At 36.1% G+C, this 18,312-nt stretch overlaps 3 protein-coding genes across 4 annotated transcripts; 1 reads left to right on the top strand and 2 right to left on the bottom strand.

Moving 5' to 3' along the window:
* Window positions 1-283: 283 nt before the first annotated feature.
* On the bottom strand, window positions 284-4,344 carry LOC119080415 (disheveled-associated activator of morphogenesis 1-like). Its single transcript, XM_037188756.1, has 9 exons — window positions 4,070-4,344; window positions 3,508-4,006; window positions 2,989-3,449; window positions 2,809-2,936; window positions 2,567-2,728; window positions 2,343-2,506; window positions 1,945-2,287; window positions 1,714-1,885; window positions 284-525 (listed from the first exon to the last, which is right to left on the bottom strand). Exons 1-9 carry the CDS (start codon window positions 4,070-4,072, stop codon window positions 316-318), a joined length of 2,142 nt encoding a protein of 713 aa, XP_037044651.1. The 5' UTR covers window positions 4,073-4,344; the 3' UTR covers window positions 284-315.
* A 2,043-nt stretch (window positions 4,345-6,387) lies between these two features.
* LOC119080460 (probable medium-chain specific acyl-CoA dehydrogenase, mitochondrial) lies at window positions 6,388-9,166 on the bottom strand. The gene is made up of 6 exons (XM_037188831.1): window positions 9,008-9,166; window positions 8,029-8,125; window positions 7,665-7,820; window positions 7,403-7,584; window positions 6,655-7,347; window positions 6,388-6,593 (listed from the first exon to the last, which is right to left on the bottom strand). The coding sequence occupies exons 1-6, from the start codon at window positions 9,014-9,016 to the stop codon at window positions 6,480-6,482; spliced, it is 1,251 nt and encodes a 416-aa protein (XP_037044726.1). The 5' UTR covers window positions 9,017-9,166; the 3' UTR covers window positions 6,388-6,479.
* A 2,682-nt stretch (window positions 9,167-11,848) lies between these two features.
* LOC119080452 (decaprenyl-diphosphate synthase subunit 2-like) lies at window positions 11,849-17,175 on the top strand. Of its 2 annotated transcripts, XM_037188819.1 has the most exons (5): window positions 11,876-11,990; window positions 12,056-12,627; window positions 14,426-14,467; window positions 15,959-16,288; window positions 16,355-17,175. In XM_037188819.1, the coding sequence occupies exons 2-5, from the start codon at window positions 12,287-12,289 to the stop codon at window positions 17,025-17,027; spliced, it is 1,386 nt and encodes a 461-aa protein (XP_037044714.1). In that variant the 5' UTR covers window positions 11,876-11,990; window positions 12,056-12,286; the 3' UTR covers window positions 17,028-17,175. The 2 variants fall into 2 exon arrangements, with proteins under 2 accessions (XP_037044715.1, XP_037044714.1); XM_037188820.1 differs by lacking the exon at window positions 14,426-14,467 and having other exon boundaries at window positions 11,849-11,990.
* The last annotated feature ends 1,137 nt before the right edge of the window (window positions 17,176-18,312 follow it).

Raw genomic sequence — 18,312 nt, 5'->3', positions numbered from 1 at the left:
CAACAAGTCAACAAGATAGTTCACCTATCACATACTGCCATTCATCTGTTGTCGATATCGACGACAAAAATAATGACAAGCTCTGGGTAATATGGTCCATTATATAGTAAAAAACATGTTAAAAAATTGAAGTACAAGATTTGAAATCAACCGATTAAAAATATTTCGATCGATGGGAGTAATAGACCCAATAATAATACTGGTCATGTGGACAGGTTAAGTATCGTCGCGCTTTACCGACTTCTAATCTCGCATGACACAGATGAATTCTTAAGTGGCTTGAAAATCTTTTTATTAGTTTTAACATACATTGTGCTACATGAGATCTGGTAAGGCATCGGTAGCACTTGATCGCTCTCTACTTTCACTGTTCAAACTATGTCGTTGTTTGTTTTGTCTTTCTCTTGTTTCACGCAGTCTAGTCTTTTGAAACGTTGATTTCGTCGTTTCTTCAACTGTACTGGCATTTTTAGTGTCCGCTGTTGGAAGGCTTTTTTCACTCATAGACGATCTACTCTTCTTGAGCTGTAATTGGCATTATTTTGAATTAGGATCTTTATAAAAGTTTATAAATGGATGTTGCAGTGGTCCCACTAAAAATTTCCTGTCCTTCGGTAGGACATGTAGGACAATATTTTCACATGAAGAGTGATAGGACTTCTTCATAGTTCATATTGGTATTTCGGTGCCCGAACTAACTACGACATTCTACCTTTCTTGTTCCTTGCACCAATTTCAAGACTTTTGGAATGATGATAACAAGAAATCACCAATGACCAGTGTTGTGGTCCTATGAATCAAATATGACTTCATTGAACAAGATTCATTTGTTGACTGTGACTATGTTTTATATTCACTTTTGTATCACTTTTGTGAACTTTCCTACGCTAGTTCAATTGAAAGATTTACTGCTGTCTTGTGTAAGAGGCTAGCGGAAACAACTGAAGATAGTCAGTCCACTCTGTTTTTTGGACCGCCGCTAGTTCTCGAGATCGGAACAGCCTTTTTTCTCAATTCATTCACTTAACGTTTAAACTCTGTTTGTTCCTATTTTATTTTGATTTTTTAGCTTCATTTAATAGGCATTTCAGCTGTGGAATGAAGATGAGGAACGCCAGCTCACTGGGATTCACTTCAGGTTATACTATTCACTGAGTATAAAGAAGTTAAGGACGGATTAGGCTTGGTCCAACCACTAATGAATCACTAACGGAAGTCGAACAATTTTGCGAATCATTCATACAATGCATTGCATTGTGAATCAGTTCACACATTGTCGCAAAATTGTTCATTCCACGAACGAGAAGGAAAATGTAAGTCACAGAAGAGTAATTCTCGTCTTTATCCGAATCTACCAGATCTACTCTAAGATAAGCTTTTTAACAGATTGTGAGATTGTGATTTTCACGTACAAGTTGACTCTTCATGTACCTTAGTCATTAAATTCGACTGCAGACTACAGTGAGAACCGAATAAAAGTTTTATTTTTATAGAAATGTATGAGAATGGTTTAGCAAGAATGTCCTACGCAGGACAGTAGGACAAGTAGGACGAATTTTCAAAATGTAGGACAAAGTAGGAAAATAGGACGCTGTGGGAGTGCTGATGTTGCTTCGGATTCAACGTGGCTTAAATTCGAGGTAAAGTTCGTTTCCTGTTTCATCATTTGTCGCATATGTATTATGTAAAATGCACTAAAAATGGTCTACTTACTGCTGTTTCCTTTTGGGCCCGTTTTTCTCCATCTTCTTGAATTTTCTTTGAGTTATCGTTGAACTGTCTAGCTTCTTCAAATGCAGTCAAGAAATCATTAAACATTCCAAAGAATTCATCCGGTTGCATAAGCGATCCGTTCTCACCAAATCTTCGAGCGGCTTGATCGAACCTTAAAGATTGAGTCTTAGTATGTTCGAAAGTACTATGCACTCTCGTATGGAGATTTACATCATTTTCATTTCCTTCACTTGATTTTCTAATTCCGCAAATGTTAACATCGATTGTTCATAAAATTCTTTCGTCGTAAAGATGGAAAACTTAGCCGAATTAGTTCTTAACATTTTCATATCGTGATCTAATTCAACAAGCGAAATCCTGCTTGCTAGTCGGACCCCTGAAATTTCTACTGCGATAACCATTATTTCCTCGAATTCCTTTTCGATTAATTGAACTAGAAAGTGAAGAAGAGTCGGGCTCCTCACTGAACTGGACTTTGTATCGATTAAGCGGCTCAACGATGTTAAATGGAATCCGGAAGCGTTACCTCGTGGACCATAGTTCATGTAGTTTCCTGCGGTGAATTCAAAATGAGACTTTCAAGCGACCCGAAAAATCTATGGTGTTACCTAAATCCAAAACTATTTCCAATAACTTTTTAAGTTTCTTTGAACGTTTTACTTGTCGAGATGCTTCTGTCACACTGGCTATTCGGGAGAAAAGGCAATTCACGTTTTCTGAAAACTGCTTTTTGTACAATAGACTCTGCAATCGTTGCTCATAGTCAGGAATCCTGAAAACAAATTTCGTTATTTTGCAAACGTGAACTGTGGGTAGCAGACAGTTGACTTACTGCGAGATTTCGTACAGAAATCTATCGGCTGTGACCAATGAATCAATATTTTTGGAGTGCTCTTCTAAAAGAAGTTTCTCTTCAGCTGATGGTGTGAATTTGAGTAGCTGCTCTACCACGTCTGCAGCAAGTTGGTCGTTTGAATCCATTGAAAGGATGGCCCTGAAGTAGAATATCGAGAAGGAATAAAAATTGAAAATCTTATACTGAGTCTCAGTGACGTCTACAATTAGACTACGTACTGAGAAATTACTTTATCGTTCAGCTTCAGTCGTCTTAGGAAAATTGTACAATTTTGAGCTCGACGTCCATCAATTACTGAAATATTTTTGTGTCGATTCTTTTCCAATACCTCCGTATTTCCATCATTCTGCAACAAAATCTTTGACAAAGCAATCCAATGGGATATGATAATGACCTACGTCGATACCATTTTTCTGATAAGCAGAAAATATTGTGTCGATTGACTTCAGTAGATGTACGTTTGCATATAATTTTGAATTGGTGTATTCGCTCCAAATAGTTCCCTTGATCTTCATATCTGAAAGCTTTGACCAATTGAAACTTTTCAAAGCATTACCCGGTTTTGGAACATTATTCTTTTTTGTAACTGGTTGTGGAGGTGGCACTGGTGGAGGTAGTACTGGTGGCGGTAACACTGAAGAGGTTGATGGAGAAAGTAACGATGGCGATGGTGAAATTGGTGGAGGAGGCAAAGTTGGTGCTATTAGTGACAGATCTAGCGCTGGTGGAATTAACGGAGACTTTGGTGCTACAGGAAGTTTCTCTTCAGTTTCCTCATTTCTAATTGTCAAATAATCGTCTATATTTTGCTCTGAGTATAAGTTTTGCAATTGGTTCAACCAGACGTTTGCATAAACTCCTACAAGTGAATTATATAGAATAAGGCTCATCAAAAAGGACCGAAGAATTTCCATTACCATTCAGTATCAACAAATCATCGTGTCGACCTCTCTCGACGATGACACCTTCACTAAGAACAATTATTTCGTCTGTTTTAATGAATGTGGATAGCCGATATGGAACAATGATTGTAGTTCGAATTTCGCATTTTTCAGGCGATTCTGATTGTGTATTTGATTCGAAATCTATGTTTGGGTCACTAACACTGCTTTCAATTTCACCATCAAGTAAACGATCTTGGTCATCATTATCTCTTACAATACCAGGAGCTTTAAGCCCAAGTATAAATATCAACAGTATAGATGCATATCGGAGAACAAAAAATATAATTTCGATGTCGGCCAGTTGCAAGTAGATAATGGATAAATTTTCCGCGATAAACGCTAGCGTCCAAAATACTAACAAAACTGGGCCATGACCTCTAGTAGTGACTGATTGTAAGCGGTAATATCGTTCAGTTAAGATTAAGCATGTAGAAAATACATAAGCGAAACATGTTAAAACACCTGCGGTTATCTAGAAAGATACGAACCTTGAAAATATCCAAAAGAAATTTCGTTAATATGGACAGTTTATTACCATAAAACCGTAGACCTTTCCATCATTATTACTTTGAATAATAAACTTTAGTAACGCCAATGCTGGAACTAGTATTGTTAGACAAATTTGTAGGTTGAACAATTTTGATTTTCCTATTCGATCAACATATCGGTGATGGGTTGAATATTTCCGATACAAATATAGTTGGAATGAACCGAAAATCAATAAGAATCCAGCGATCACCGATGTATGAATAGTGTTTCCAAGACAATAATGTGATATTTGACTCGGATCCTCTGGGCAATAATCAATCATCTGTTAAAATAAACGATGAGCTTTGGCAGATGTGGTATGGTCGTAGATATAGTAAGAATAATGTTCAAACTGATGAAGTAACAGATTTTTCTATCAATCTGTTGAAGATACTTTAATTAAAAGAAGTAATAGACTCGTGAAAATTATAGATCTACAACAGTCGTAAACTTTTATCCGTATATCACTATTCGAGGTATGTATCAACAAGAAGTGTTTCAGCATCAAAAACTACACTTCTTTAACTTGGATCAAAATTAAATTACATGTCGAATGAATAGGATTGAAAATGAATACGTTCACAGTTGATCACCATTCTCACTTTGAAGTTAAAAGTTTTAGTACAGAGAGTAATTATAGTTTGAAACCCTTAGGATAATCAAATATTTCATTTTATATTCAAAATGAATCAGTGTGTTATTGAGAAGAACTTACCGCCCACTACCATGTAAACTTACGTAAATGCTTGTAAATTATTGTATTGTTTTAGTTTGTTTGAATATTCATTCGCTCTCGGCGCGTTCGCAACCCCCACTACAAACTACAAATTTACAAGCAGGTACGTAATATACTACAAGGTGACAAGTTTCTTAAATCACAATTCAGCCGGTATTACTTTCCCAACACAGAAGGTGTACTGCTGAATCTTTCCGACAACACATTAATTGCAAAAAGTAGCAGAAAAATTAATTTAGACCGATTAATGTCATAGTGAGTGTTATCGTCGACGATAATAGAACGGTTATCCTGATTACCTTTTATTGCTTCTTCCACGCTATCCAAATGCTTATCAGATAATGTAATTGAAATACGCGCTGAATGTTTGAAAATTGAAGTTTATATGCTGCTAGTGCATCCTAATGTAGCAGTTTTGGTTTGGCTTGCTACAGTGGCCGTCTTTCAATTTTGTGCACTATTGCCACTCTTTTGTGATTAACATGGTTAATCAGTCAATCAGTTAATCACCAACATGATTCTGGTGAATACGCACAGTTAATCAGTGATTAACCATGATTAACCATCATATTTCACGATTTATTGTAGTTTTGAGACGATTCCCCCGGTTAAATGCTGGTTAATCACTGATTCGTCATCATGTTAATCCAGGGCCTACTTTTTAGAAACTTTCAGAGAAAATCGAGAAATTCAAGAAACTTTGAGAAATTCAAGAAACTTCGAGAAATTCAAGAAATTTCGAGAAATATTTCTTGAATTTCTCAAAGTTTCTTGAATTTCTCGAATTCGAGAAATTTCAAGAAATTCCAGAAAATTCAAGAAATTTGGGAAACTTCGAGAAATTCAAGAAATTTCAAGAAACTAATTTCTCGAGTTTCTTGAAGTTTCTCGAATTTCTCGAATTCGAGAAATTTTAAGAAATTCGAGAAAATTCGAGAAATTTCAAGAAATTCAAGAAATTAGTTTCCGAAAAGTAGGCCCTGTGTTAATCACGTCATGTTAATCACGTCAATAAAAATGAGTGATTTCCCCCTCGTCTTAATCTAAAATCTTTTACTTCATCAGTTGTAGAAGAATGCATTCGCTACTTATTTTCATCGTCGCTGTCGCTAACAGATGAATATCCGGTTAAAAATCTCTTGTTCTGGCAGTATACTGGCATATATATATGAGGAATCTTCCCATCATGATTTTGCCGAATGAATTTCTGAGTAATAAAGTTTCTGAGTTATAAAGTGCAAACAATCAACGTACGTTTCATCATGGCTGTTCATCTGTTATCGATAAATACGACAAAAATAATGACAAGCTCTAAGTAACATGGTCCTTTTAAATAGCAAAATGCATGTAAAAAAAATTGAGATTTGAAATCAACAGATTGAAAATACTTTGATCGACGGAAGTAATAATAATACTGGTCATGTGTATGCCGTCTGTAACAGGTTAACTAAAGGCCTCTTGTAAGTCAAAGCTGATTTTCCTGTACCAGTTCGGTTTTGTACCTTTAAATGTCCTCGCGTTGCAAAGATCTTGAAGTTTATTTTTGTCATATTTTGTTGTCACAGGCTGTTACATCATTGTAGTGTGTGTCACATTCAGGTTAAAGTTTTTTTTTAATTTTATTTAATTTTTAATTGAACAGAAGATTATGATTTAAGTTAGTAGTAATTAATTTATCTGCTTAAATTCTTCTCTTTGCTTCTGCAATCAACGATTTTGCAACGATAAGCCTTTGAATCTGGCTGGTTCCTTCATAAATTTGATAGATCTTAGCATCTCGCATTAGCTTTTCCACCTAGAAACACAAAAGACAGAAATCATTCAATTGTCCAAAAAAAAGTCCATTCAAAACGTACGGGGTATTCCGAGTTGAAACCTGCACCACCAAACACCTGTACAGCATCAGATGCGACTCGATTGGCCATATCAGCTGCATAGCACTTCGCAATAGACGCATAGTAAGCCCTATTCTGACTGTCGTTATCTTCTTCAAATGCAGCTTTCATCCAGATTAAGCGTCCAGTTTCCACACTAATAGCCATGTCAGCGAGTAGTGAGGAAACAGCTTGATGTTGAGCGATGGGAATGCCGAATGTTTTTCTTTGCAATGCATAGTTTGTGGCTTCATGCAGAGCTCGAGTAGCAATGCCCACAGCTCCAGCAGCTACCGGCGAACGAGTCTTATCAAAAGTCTGCATAGCAACTTTGAATCCTGCCCCTTCGCCAATTAGAACATTTTCTTTTGGTACTCGTACATCTTCAAATGTAATTCCACGTGTATCGCTGCAACGTTGACCCATATTCATTTCTTTTCGACCAGGAGTCACACCGGGAGTATTGGCTTCGACAATAAAACCAGTAAATGCTTTACTGGCTGGAGCTTTCGGATCGGGATTGGTTCGTGCCAGTACGAAGTACCAATTAGCAATGCCTCCGTTTGTGATCCACATTTTTTGACCGTTGATTATCCACTCGTCTCCTTTCTTTTCGGCTCTTGTCTTTATGCCATTTACGTCTGACCCTGCTCCAGGTTCGGTAACAGCAAACGCCTGAAAGGAATAAATTCTAAAGTTGTGAATTACATAACTTAAGATCAAGGCGTACAGCAAACATAGGCTCCTCTGCAAGTCTGCCTAAATATTTCTTTTTCTGTTGATCGTTACCAGCCAATATAACAGGAGATTGGGCCAATCCACTGGATGTTATTGCAACTTGAATACCTGAACATCCGAAAGCCAATTCTTCAACGACTAAACACGAGTCTAAACAATTAAGTCCTGTGCCACCTATTTATCATTACAGAAAAAGAGAAAACCGAAAAAGTTACACGCTTCAGCGATTGATTTTTGAGTATCTCAAAACTCACCGTACTCCTGCGGTAAAGATAAATTCATTAAGCCCACTGAATGTGCCTTCTTAACAACGTCGTACGGAAATTCACCAGTTTTATCGTAATATGCGGCCTTCGGAATGATTTCATCTCTCGTAAATTTTTTAGCCAAATCTTGCATTTCACGTTGCTCTTAAAAGAAGGAAGAGTTTCCGATCAGCTTTTATAATTTTTAAGTCCCGTACAACAACATTGAGAAAATGTCCTCCGAGGGATAGGAAAAACCGCATAGAAGGTGGATCGATGCAAGATCCTTTAACCGTCCATTACTTTCCTTTCAAAATTTTCATTTCACTCAGTCTTGTACCGCTGACAATCTTAACTTATTTTCAAGCCTCACCATCATTCAATTTAATACTAAATCCCCCGGTAGATGATGAACGGCTGCATAATGATCCGAATGTCGACCTGCTGACTGGAACTATAGTTTGAATTATCTACAGTTTATTAAAAAAAAATCAAATTTCAAAATACTGATAACAGCTGCAGCAATTTAAATTCATCGACTATGTCAATGCAATGGTTACAAGCAAATATTAAATTCTTGCTTAGTATCATTATCATTCCATCGTATGGACTGGACAAGATAATTTTTTGATATTGCTAAACGTATACACCACGAGAGTGTGATAACACTGATAGTAGTAGATATTAGTGTGAACGAACTTGGAATTTACACTTTGCTCAAACAAATAAAGGTAAAATTTAGGCGAAAACAAAGTCCACATTTGGATTTATATGAAAACATTTTAACCTGTTACAGACGCCATGCATATGAACTATATAAGGTCTATTACTTCAATTGATCAAAGTATTTTTAATCTGTTGATTGCAAGTCTTGTACTTCAATATTTTTAACATCCATTTTAATGTATAATGGACCATATTATGCCCAGAGCTTGTCATTATTTTTGTCATCGCTATCGATAACAGATGAATAGCATGTGACAGGTTAATTAACCACGACTGAACTACTGACACCACAATGACAATGACAATGTTGCAATACAAAGACTATGAGATCTATAACCCAGATGACTTGAAGGGTTTAAGTAACGGAAGCTTTCAGCCCAAAATGTCGAACTATAGTCAATACGTCATACGATGCTTAAGCAATTGATCACTCGATGGAAAGTTTGTATTACACATATTCACCACCCGAGTACACGGTGTGACGGACTTTATTAGTGTTAACAACAGGTGAAACAGCACGTTTCCGACCGTGCAGTTTTTTTTTTTCTTATAACAACATAATGTATGAACTGTGGAAGCTACTACAACGTATTGATTTTGTGGATTTACTGGTAAAAAACGTTTACCTTGTACATTTTTGCGTAAATTTACGAAAATATAGAAAAGAAATACTGACGCGACAGAAACTAAAAAAAAGTACTGATTACGTGTTGAGGTGTTTCGACCGCGAAGTTATACCAACTGAGTCGTAAAGCAGCCTAATTTATATTTATCAGCAAAGTCGAAAGTTCAATTGGTTTCATTTGTTCAAATTTACTGGAATTATTCGGCGAATTGTATATTACATTGAATTGGCGTCTAAAATTTGAAATTTGGTTTCAGCTCAACCACATTTTAGACAACCAACATCTCAAGTACAAGTAACAGTTTGACCTACACAGGCGTTTGGTAAAATGGAACAATTTTATTTTTAGTTATACCAAACGTCCTGTACTAGGACGCAACGATTTGATCTACACAGGATGTTAATCAAGCGAAGGGGTTGGCCATGTCACGGAAAGTCAATTTAACGTCAAACGGAAAGAAAAAAGAAAAAGAAAAACAAAGTTTGGTCTTGATGTACGACGGAAGAAACCTATTACACACTATGTTTTACTTGAGTATATCTGATTTCTTCATATAGGGTAGGCGTACCTATCCTCGGACGATTAACTTTTTTTTCGACTTTGTTTAAGTATTACAAAATTACAAGCTATTATTTTGAATAGTTTGTATTTTCCTCAAGACACAAATTTAATTAAGATTCGTTTTATGTAAACTAATCAAACTATTTGTTTCCGAATTATTTTTAATGAACACATTCATTCGGCCGAACATGAAAATCCAATTGTCGGACACTTTTCTCCGATGCCCGGACACCTCTATTTCAATGTTCGGACACTAACTGAATTCAACAATTTCACGGGTTTTTTTCATTAAAATAAGAAAAGTTAATTGTTAATCATTCAAATACACCACAAATGAAGTGAAAACACTAAATTGAATAGATAAAACCATTTAAATTACAATTTACAAAGCATTTTTGAGTCACACAATTTTGGTATCATTTTCGGTGCATTTCACATGGCATATGTTGAATTTGACACTTCATATGTTTTCCATATAGTCCTACTACTGAATCAAAACGAAATATCCTGCTTGTATCAACCGGACACCCGAAAAACAGTAGAAATGATTTTTTATAATCGTGTTTGAGTGAAAATAATATTAAATTGAACAATAATTAATCTCAAAAACAATAGCACTGTGCAATATAAAGTAATTTTCAACTAGAAAAAAGAAGTGTTTTGATCACCTCACAAACTATTTTTCAGGTAGAAAATTACACTTTTCTGTACGTGGTGCCACTGTTTCAATGATTAAAATTACACAGTATTCCTAGTGAATCACGGCAGAGTAAAATAAACCAGGCAGGAGCGGTTCATTTTCGAAACGTCAAATAAGGGACCTAATACACTGTATGAAAATGAACTCAAATGAACACTGACATAAATTGAAAAATTTTGTTCGCAAAAAATATTGGGCTACTAGATTATTCAGGTCCCTTGTCAAATCAGCGCTCCTGCCTGGTTAACTTTACTCTGTCGTGAGTGAATCCAATTTTATGATCAATCGATAGTGAAAACTACAAATTACAACTGAAGGATAGTCATTCACTATATTTTCGAGCAAGAGTTAATTAATTTACTTTTAATGTCAAAGTGTCCGAGCATTGGGGCGTGTCCGAGGATTGGTACGCTTACCCTACATGCAAAATTAACAAAAAAAAAACAGTAAACAATGAAACAGAAAATGTGTCGGTTTTCAAAATTCTGTGAGTGTAGAAAGTTTGTCCTGATGAGTGGAGAAACTGAATGAAATGTGATTGAACCCTAATGTGTGGAAAGGAAAATCGAGAATTTGGTGTAAGTTTAGTTGAATTTTGATTTTGACTTTGTTATGTTCGTTTGTTGAGTTTGTTTGCTGATTCCGTTGAATGCATTTTTTCTCATGTTTTTGCTGAGCTTGGGTATTTTCACATCAGTTTTCCGCTATAATTCCCGATTTTCCATCTTAAGATGAACTTATTCTTGTAAACTTTCAAAACTCGTTCAACTGCTGTCTTGGGAAGGGATCAGTGGAAACAACTGATGATGGCTAGACCACGCTAGTCTCGGACCGCCACTGACTCCCAAGGTCGAAACAGCGTCTTTGTTTCATAAAATTAAACTCACTTCACGTGATTCTTTCGGGTAAGGGAAGAGCATCTGTTCTGTTAAGTGTTCTGTTTCAATCATTTACCCAGTGCTCGAAAATGGTTTTCAGCCTCGCTCTGTGGGTGAGTTCTAGTGTTGCATTTAGTCCGTTGCAAAAGCGTAACGTTAAAAAACCGGGCGCTGCCACTTCCATACGTTGCAGTGCTGTGGTAAATCTAAGCCCTTTTACTTTTCTAGAGTCTTTAATTGCTCTTGAGTTTTGTTGGTAACAATCTATTACTTTATTCGTTTTAACAAATTTTTTTGCCATGGTTTTCATTTCATTCATGATTTTATTAAGGGGTTACAAGCTAGTGTATCCACGGTTTTGGTGAGGCAATTTTGTCAATTTTATTCGACAGAATTATTGTTTTGGGAAATTTGAATCCCTATTGCTTTGGCACCTGAAGTACATGTAGCCTCTGTGGATATAAAAAAGTCAGGAAAACACACATCCAATTTTGATATCATGAAAAGTATTGATCTGGAAAACTTTAAGGTTGTACATTTCAAGGTTTGTATCCCACATCACTCAACGTGATCTACTCGTTTTAAATGTAATACCCACCATTCAGTATCTGTAAAATTTAACTTAACTTTTTGCGCTGAGAAAACAACAATTTTAGTCACCTATGTTGTGCCAGAGATGGCGTCGTTGCCCGAATTGACATTGCGTAGCCAACCTCACAAACATTTCAATTTTTTTTTTAGTTCTCTCATTTGTCAGTGTACGTCAGTCCACCGTCACTTTCGCGGAAATTACATGTTTTTAACGTTAAAATCAAGAGAAAAAGTTTATTTCGATTAATTGAATGTAATTTCATCCAGCAACTGACACCTGCAAATTCTAATAAAGAAAAATTACCACATCTATTCTAGGATATAATGTCTTGTTGACGGAAAAGCATTGAGAGGATAGTTCCACACCGAAAGTAGGTGAAATAACAACAACAACAAAAAAAGTTTCTCTTTTCGATTTTTGTTGTGCTACTTTTTGCAAGTTTTCTCCAGTTTTTGTTTTACAACGAAAGGGTGTGCTCTGTGATTCCTTGTGCCCATAAGTGCCTACGTTCAGTGTAATTAAATTGTGAAATTTCGACACAAATCAAAATGTCGTTTAGCCGATTTTGTTGCCTAACCCAACGGTCGATCATACGGGATGTTGTGCAACGATGTTCAGGAAATCATTACAACAACCATCGACTAGCTTGTCTAACAGGATTCGATCGGAGACGATCACTAACGACGAGTCCACATCATTGGGAAAAATTGGCGACGAAACCTGTGCAAAAACACGACTGGAACCGTGCGGTCAGCGAAGCTGAAAAGATTGTGGGCTATCCGACGTCTTTCCTAAGTTTACGATGGTTACTTAGCGATGAAATTGCGAACGTTGCCTTACATTTGCGAAAATTGGTCGGAAGTAATCATCCACTGTTGAAGACTGCTAAGTAAGTGATGGTAAAATAATTGCTTGCACTATGCTCGTGTTCGTTTGTTTCGTCGATTTTGAATTATTTTCGTTTTTTTCGTATAATCGTTGATGTTTAGAAATTCTTTGAATACGTAGCACATTCATTCATAGCGCGGAGCATACATTATTGTGTGATGTATGTGAAATATTTTAAAATAAAACTTTCATTTTTACCTGTACATCACTGTGCTGTTGATGATGGTGATGATGATAATGACGATGACGACATACCCAATACATTATTTTGACGCTCGAATAGTTTTTATGCATAAAGCATCTTAGATAGCAGACAGATAGATTTGTTTATATATTTCGTGCAATGTCTTCATATAAGCTGTTTTACGAAACGTTGATTATCTGTTAGGGCTACATCAGTTTGCCATTATTATTTTTCTTCTTTGATCTGTTCACGCAATGGCCCACAACATAAGTTTTGACCGTTACGAATTTTATTGGAATTCCGAACTGTAATATGTGCGTTGATTGAACGTTGATAATCGTCGCCATCAACCACCGTGAAACAGTTTGAGTTTTTTTTTTGTTTCTGTTAATTTGTGTCATCAAATTCGCTATACACGTTTGATGGGACGGTTTATGCGACACACTTCTCAATGAATTTTAAAATGCAAATGAAGACACGACTAGTTTCGTTTTCATTTTGTTAGGTGTCAAATTTCAACTTTAAATTCACTGTAACCGTATGGCGCGACAACTGAGTAGTTAGTTTCGTTTAGTTTTGTCATTTTCGACTACTCCAAGATTGAGATACTAACGGCATATGAATTCTTCGATAGAAAGTTTCGAAAGTTTTGGGGCTAGGGTGCGCTACTTAGATTGTCTTGGCCAATCTGAACATTACAGAATTCCAATAAATCTGGCAAGTTTTGTGAAACTGCAGTTCAATTCATGACTGAGAGGGACGTTTTTTTTTAAAAATGGAAGTCGGCTTGAAAAGCTTTGTACTTCAACACAGATCTATCGGCCCTATATTGCCAATTTTTAAATAACTACGATTGCAGCAGACTATTTATAAATCCGATTTTTGAGAAAATCTAAAGAATCCTCAAATTGTAACTTCCTACCTAAATAGATAAAGTCAAGGAGCGAACATCCTTTAGACACATAAATCGTAGAGTTTTAAACTCAAACATTTCCTTTAAATCCTACGACTCTCCTGTCCATGGCAATCGGGCTAATAGTCTCAACACAAACGGAAAATACCGACCAAGCTAAAACCAAAATCATAGCGACTGAGTTACAAGACTTAAGTGAAAATGATATATTGACGATTTGTTTATCATCATAAAAGACCGTTACCTTCCATATATCAATTTCCATTTAGTCCAACGGAACCAGTTGGAACCACTGGCGAAAATCGACTAAAAATTTCCGTATAGTATGATGAGGCTATTGAAACCGGGTGACTATTTAAATAATGAAACAACGACAATGTATCATTGTATAATTGAGTTAAGCGTACATGGCTACACTTACTAAGTTAGCCTTTTGCTGATTGTATTTACTTATCGTCTCGAAGATTCACAATTTACTCGAAATTTCGACATAGTTTTCGCCGCCTATAAATATATTTTTTGCATGCAAAACGTTTACATTTTTGTTTTTATTAAAAAATATTTATTTTCTGTGCCACAACCACCATCAATCGAAACAAAAAAAAATATTTAAAAATAAAAAATACAAATTACAACCATACACCACCATCCACCACATTTTATACTAAATTATCACAATCTACAACCGTCAAACCGATACAGAAAAGCAGCCACAGAGATTGTGTCGATAAGCGATAATCAGAGGTAGGTGCTACAAGACATGCAAATATAAAGCTTGGGAGCAAAATGCGGTATTACAGCGAGATAAAAACATAATGTAACATAACATGAAAGACGAACCGGATGACTGGATTGGATACTTTCAATAACATTCGGATGGACGTGAGACGGAGTTAACCAAAATTAAAATTATTTTTACTGCTTCGGAATGAAACTCACTTTCCTCATAAGAGAACAACAACAACAAAAAAACTACCAATTAATCCAATCAATGCTACTCAACCTGACGCTACTCCTTAGCATGTTAATTAACAAACTTCTTGTTCTATATTTGAAAGCTATAAGATTTTAAAAACCACAGTACCACAGTTCACAAGTTGATTTTCCTTAGATTTTGCATGTTACGCTTAGATTCAGTTAGAAAAATCAACATTGTGGGCCTTGGTACATGAACTAGCAGGAACGACTAAGTACTTGTGCGATTGATTCTATCTTAGTTGTTTTACTAGAATTGCTTCACGAACTATTTTGCAATTATTTAACTTGCAATATTTGCGAGGGCGTGCAAACAAAGCCGCTTAAATACTACATGAATGCAAACCACTAAATGTAAGACAACTAAATCAGAATCAACCGGAGGGTGTCTTTAGTGTTACTGTAAATTTTGCACAGGTTCGCTCTCAGATATTCGATTTTTTCTTAGCTGAATGACTCGAATTGAGGCGCACAATTTTTTCTTTGCATGAAAAACCAATATTTTAATTCGAATGACTGTAAAAAGTATAACCCAAACGGTGGCCAATGATGTAAATTATTTTACTACCTGCCCCATGTGAAAGGTAACCATTGCATAACAATTTTCAGCTTGCGAAAATGATACATTACATGTGGATTGTTTTCGGTTCACTTTTTTCATTGTCCTATGTGGAAATTAACTTTCACATGAGACAGGTAGTAAACCAGAATATATTGGATGCAGCTATGTACTTCATTACTTCGGAAACAACGCTGTGATACTCACGAACTCACCCGTGTTTTTTTTTTGAGCAACTGGCTTCGGCAACTCTACACACTACACTTGTCAAAAGACAGTTACCGAAGCTTGTTGCTCAAAAACACTCTTGTAAGGTCGTTGTGTTATCACAAAATTATTACCTCATGTAATGAATTACTTTCGTAGCATCCAATGTAACACACTACCTTTGAATGGTATCGTCCTTGTTTTATGCGGTGGAGTTATTGGAAAGAAATGCGAATTAATTCATGTGCAACGTGTTATCGTGCAATATCACTGGTTTGTTTTTTTTTTGCTAGTCAAAAAATATGTACCCTCTGTTCTGTGACATTTACTGAACTGTCGTTAGAAGATCAGAGCAAAAATGAATTTTAGCAAAATCATTCTAAAATGTTTGAATTTGAAGCTCGTGTTTATTTTCCGATTTTCGCATTTCTTTCTGGTGTTTCCTCCCATCCATACTACATCGTCACTAAGCCAGTTCTTCTCACACATTTTAGACATCTGCTCTATAATGGAAAAAACAATATGCAAGCATGGGGTCTTATCGTCTTGTTGGTATCGAAGGCGGCCGGACATGCTGCCCATATACCGGATATGGAGCAAGACAAAAGTGCTGGCGTTTTACACTCACAGCGTGCATTGGCCGAGGTCACCGAGATGATCCGTATATCGCATTTGGTCCATCAAGGATTGGTGAACTTACAGCCATTGACACAGGCTGGCCATGATCTGTCCATGCACAGTGACATGACGTTCGGAAATAAAATTGCTCTGTTGAGCGGTGACTACTTGCTGGGCAACTCTTGTGCTGAATTAGCTGGTTTGAGGTTTGTCGAATTATTTAAACTATGGCAAGCAATCGAAAAGACGATTTTTTTTGAATTTTTTCTCAGAAATCAAGAATTAGTTGAATTAATATCGTCCGCCGTGCGTGACCTAGCTGAATCTGAATTTATCGGCGATCGCGATGAACAGAACAATCCGTTACCATCGAAACCAATGCCACACCGTGAGTCATCGTCGGAAGACATTGAAGATGACAATTGGGTGTCGTCTGATGTGCTGAAACCAATGCACAAAGACCATTGTATGGGCATACCCGAAAAGGAATGGGCATTGCGTCACATTTTAAGTGCTGGCAGTCTACTCGGTAAAAGTTGCCAGGGTGCACTGAAACTGGCTGGCCACCCCGAAGCAATACAGCGCAGTGGATATCTATTCGGAAAGCACTTGTCGTTGGCATGGCAAGCGTGCCTGGATTTGGAACCGTTCCAAAGTAATGCACTGCCATTGAATGCTACATTTAGCTTGGTATCGGCTCCAGTTCTATTCCACTTGGACTACGATCCGTCATTGTACTCGGAAATACAGAAGGGTTACGTTTCCATCGAAAACATCGACTACGAGAAAATTCACAGCGAAGTGATCAAAGGTCCGGGATCAGAGAAAACGAAAAATCTTCAACGAAAACACAGTTCGGCCGCAATGAATGTGCTAAATCTATTTCCACCATCCGATGCCCGTACTGCCTTACAAAACATCATCTTTGCCATGCAAGACCTTTGAGGTTGGTGACGGGCAATGTGTGAGCAATGAAACGTTTATAAATTCAAAACCAATGAAAATTCCGTCCAAAAATTTTGTTATTATTGGCAAAATGTGGGTATAGTTGTTGTGATGAGGGGAAATGCAAAACTTATATAGAAAATGAAAAAAAAAAATCTAAAAAAATTACAAATTCGCATAGAAGAGTGGGTTCGGGGTAGCTGTTAATAAGACATAATACTAATACTTTGTTGATGGTTTCTATTTATTTTATTTTCTTTTGATCAATTTTTGTTGTTAACAATTTTATTTAATTTTGTAAGATTTTAGTAACAGTGCTCAAAGACATACTTAATTAAGTGTTTTGTATACAATATAAACAAAAATCAATTTTCCATTAAAATATTTTTAAAACACTGCTCCGTCTTTTAACACTGATTCGCATCGAGAGAAGGAATCATTTCCCATGAAAAATTTTCTCGCTCGCACTTTCCTAGGTGCTCTCAGACGATTAAAAAAAGTTCATTTCGAATAGGTTGTAATGATGTGAAATGACAGTAATTTAACTAATAGTACCCGAAGTTCTACGGGCTATATCGAGCTTAAGCAACAGTTTATTCTTAGCTAACACCCATGGTCATCTTTTTTATTCAGTCGCAGTTACAATCATTTACATATTAAAACGGAAAAAAAATAAAATTTAATGAAATGGTATTTTGTAGTTAATGAAATGGTTTTCTAATCAAGCAAATAGTATCTTATACCATGTCCTAGCAAAATTTTGGAAGCGAATAGGATTTTATACCACGTCCTAGCAACGTTATATAACAAACGAGTATCATTATACAGTGCGGAGACCAAATGGTAAAAAATGTAAGAAGAGGTTCTGTCACCTTTTTTACTATTTGGGTAAATAAAATACTTGTTAGTTGTATAATTTTAGTAGAGCATGGTATAATATACTTTTTGCTTGATTAGATGACCATTTCATTAACTACAAAATACCATTTCATTAAATTTCATTTTTTTGCGTGAAAGTATGTGGGTATTTAGCTAAAATGTAACCGAAATGTTCATCGGGTTGCATATGTTATGAACTTAAAATCAGCTTTATAAAAAAAACTGAAAACTTTTATTGATCTAAAATATTTTTTGCTCATAAAAATGTTCCTAATCGAAATAAAATCATTGTTTGGAGCTAAATTGCATCCTGCAACTGACACATACAAATTTTAATACAGTAAAATCACCACATCTATTCGAGGCTTGAATTTCTTGTTGACGGAAAAGCAAGATCTCGTCCTCA

This window comes from Bradysia coprophila, unplaced genomic scaffold (assembly GCF_014529535.1).
Source record: "Bradysia coprophila strain Holo2 unplaced genomic scaffold, BU_Bcop_v1 contig_350, whole genome shotgun sequence".
Classification (NCBI taxonomy): domain Eukaryota; kingdom Metazoa; phylum Arthropoda; class Insecta; order Diptera; family Sciaridae; genus Bradysia; species Bradysia coprophila.
This window is presented reverse-complemented; position numbering and strand designations above follow the sequence as displayed.

Coding starts and splice junctions, on each gene's coding strand:
- LOC119080415 (XM_037188756.1), bottom strand. Junction 3,450..3,507: donor TGATTTGTTGATACTGAATG/GTAATGGAAATT, acceptor ATTCACTTGTAG/GAGTTTATGCAAACGTCTGG. Junction 2,507..2,566: donor TTTCTGTACGAAATCTCGCA/GTAAGTCAACTG, acceptor ATTTGTTTTCAG/GATTCCTGACTATGAGCAAC.
- LOC119080460 (XM_037188831.1), bottom strand. Junction 7,348..7,402: donor CAGAGGAGCCTATGTTTGCT/GTACGCCTTGAT, acceptor TATTCCTTTCAG/GCGTTTGCTGTTACCGAACC. Junction 6,594..6,654: donor GTTTCAACTCGGAATACCCC/GTACGTTTTGAA, acceptor TTGTGTTTCTAG/GTGGAAAAGCTAATGCGAGA.
- LOC119080452 (XM_037188819.1), top strand. CDS start 12,287: ATGTCGTTTAGCCGATTTTGTTGCCTAACCCAACGGTCGATCATACGG. Junction 12,628..14,425: donor CCACTGTTGAAGACTGCTAA/GTAAGTGATGGT, acceptor AAACCGATACAG/AAAAGCAGCCACAGAGATTG. Junction 16,289..16,354: donor GCTGAATTAGCTGGTTTGAG/GTTTGTCGAATT, acceptor ATTTTTTCTCAG/AAATCAAGAATTAGTTGAAT.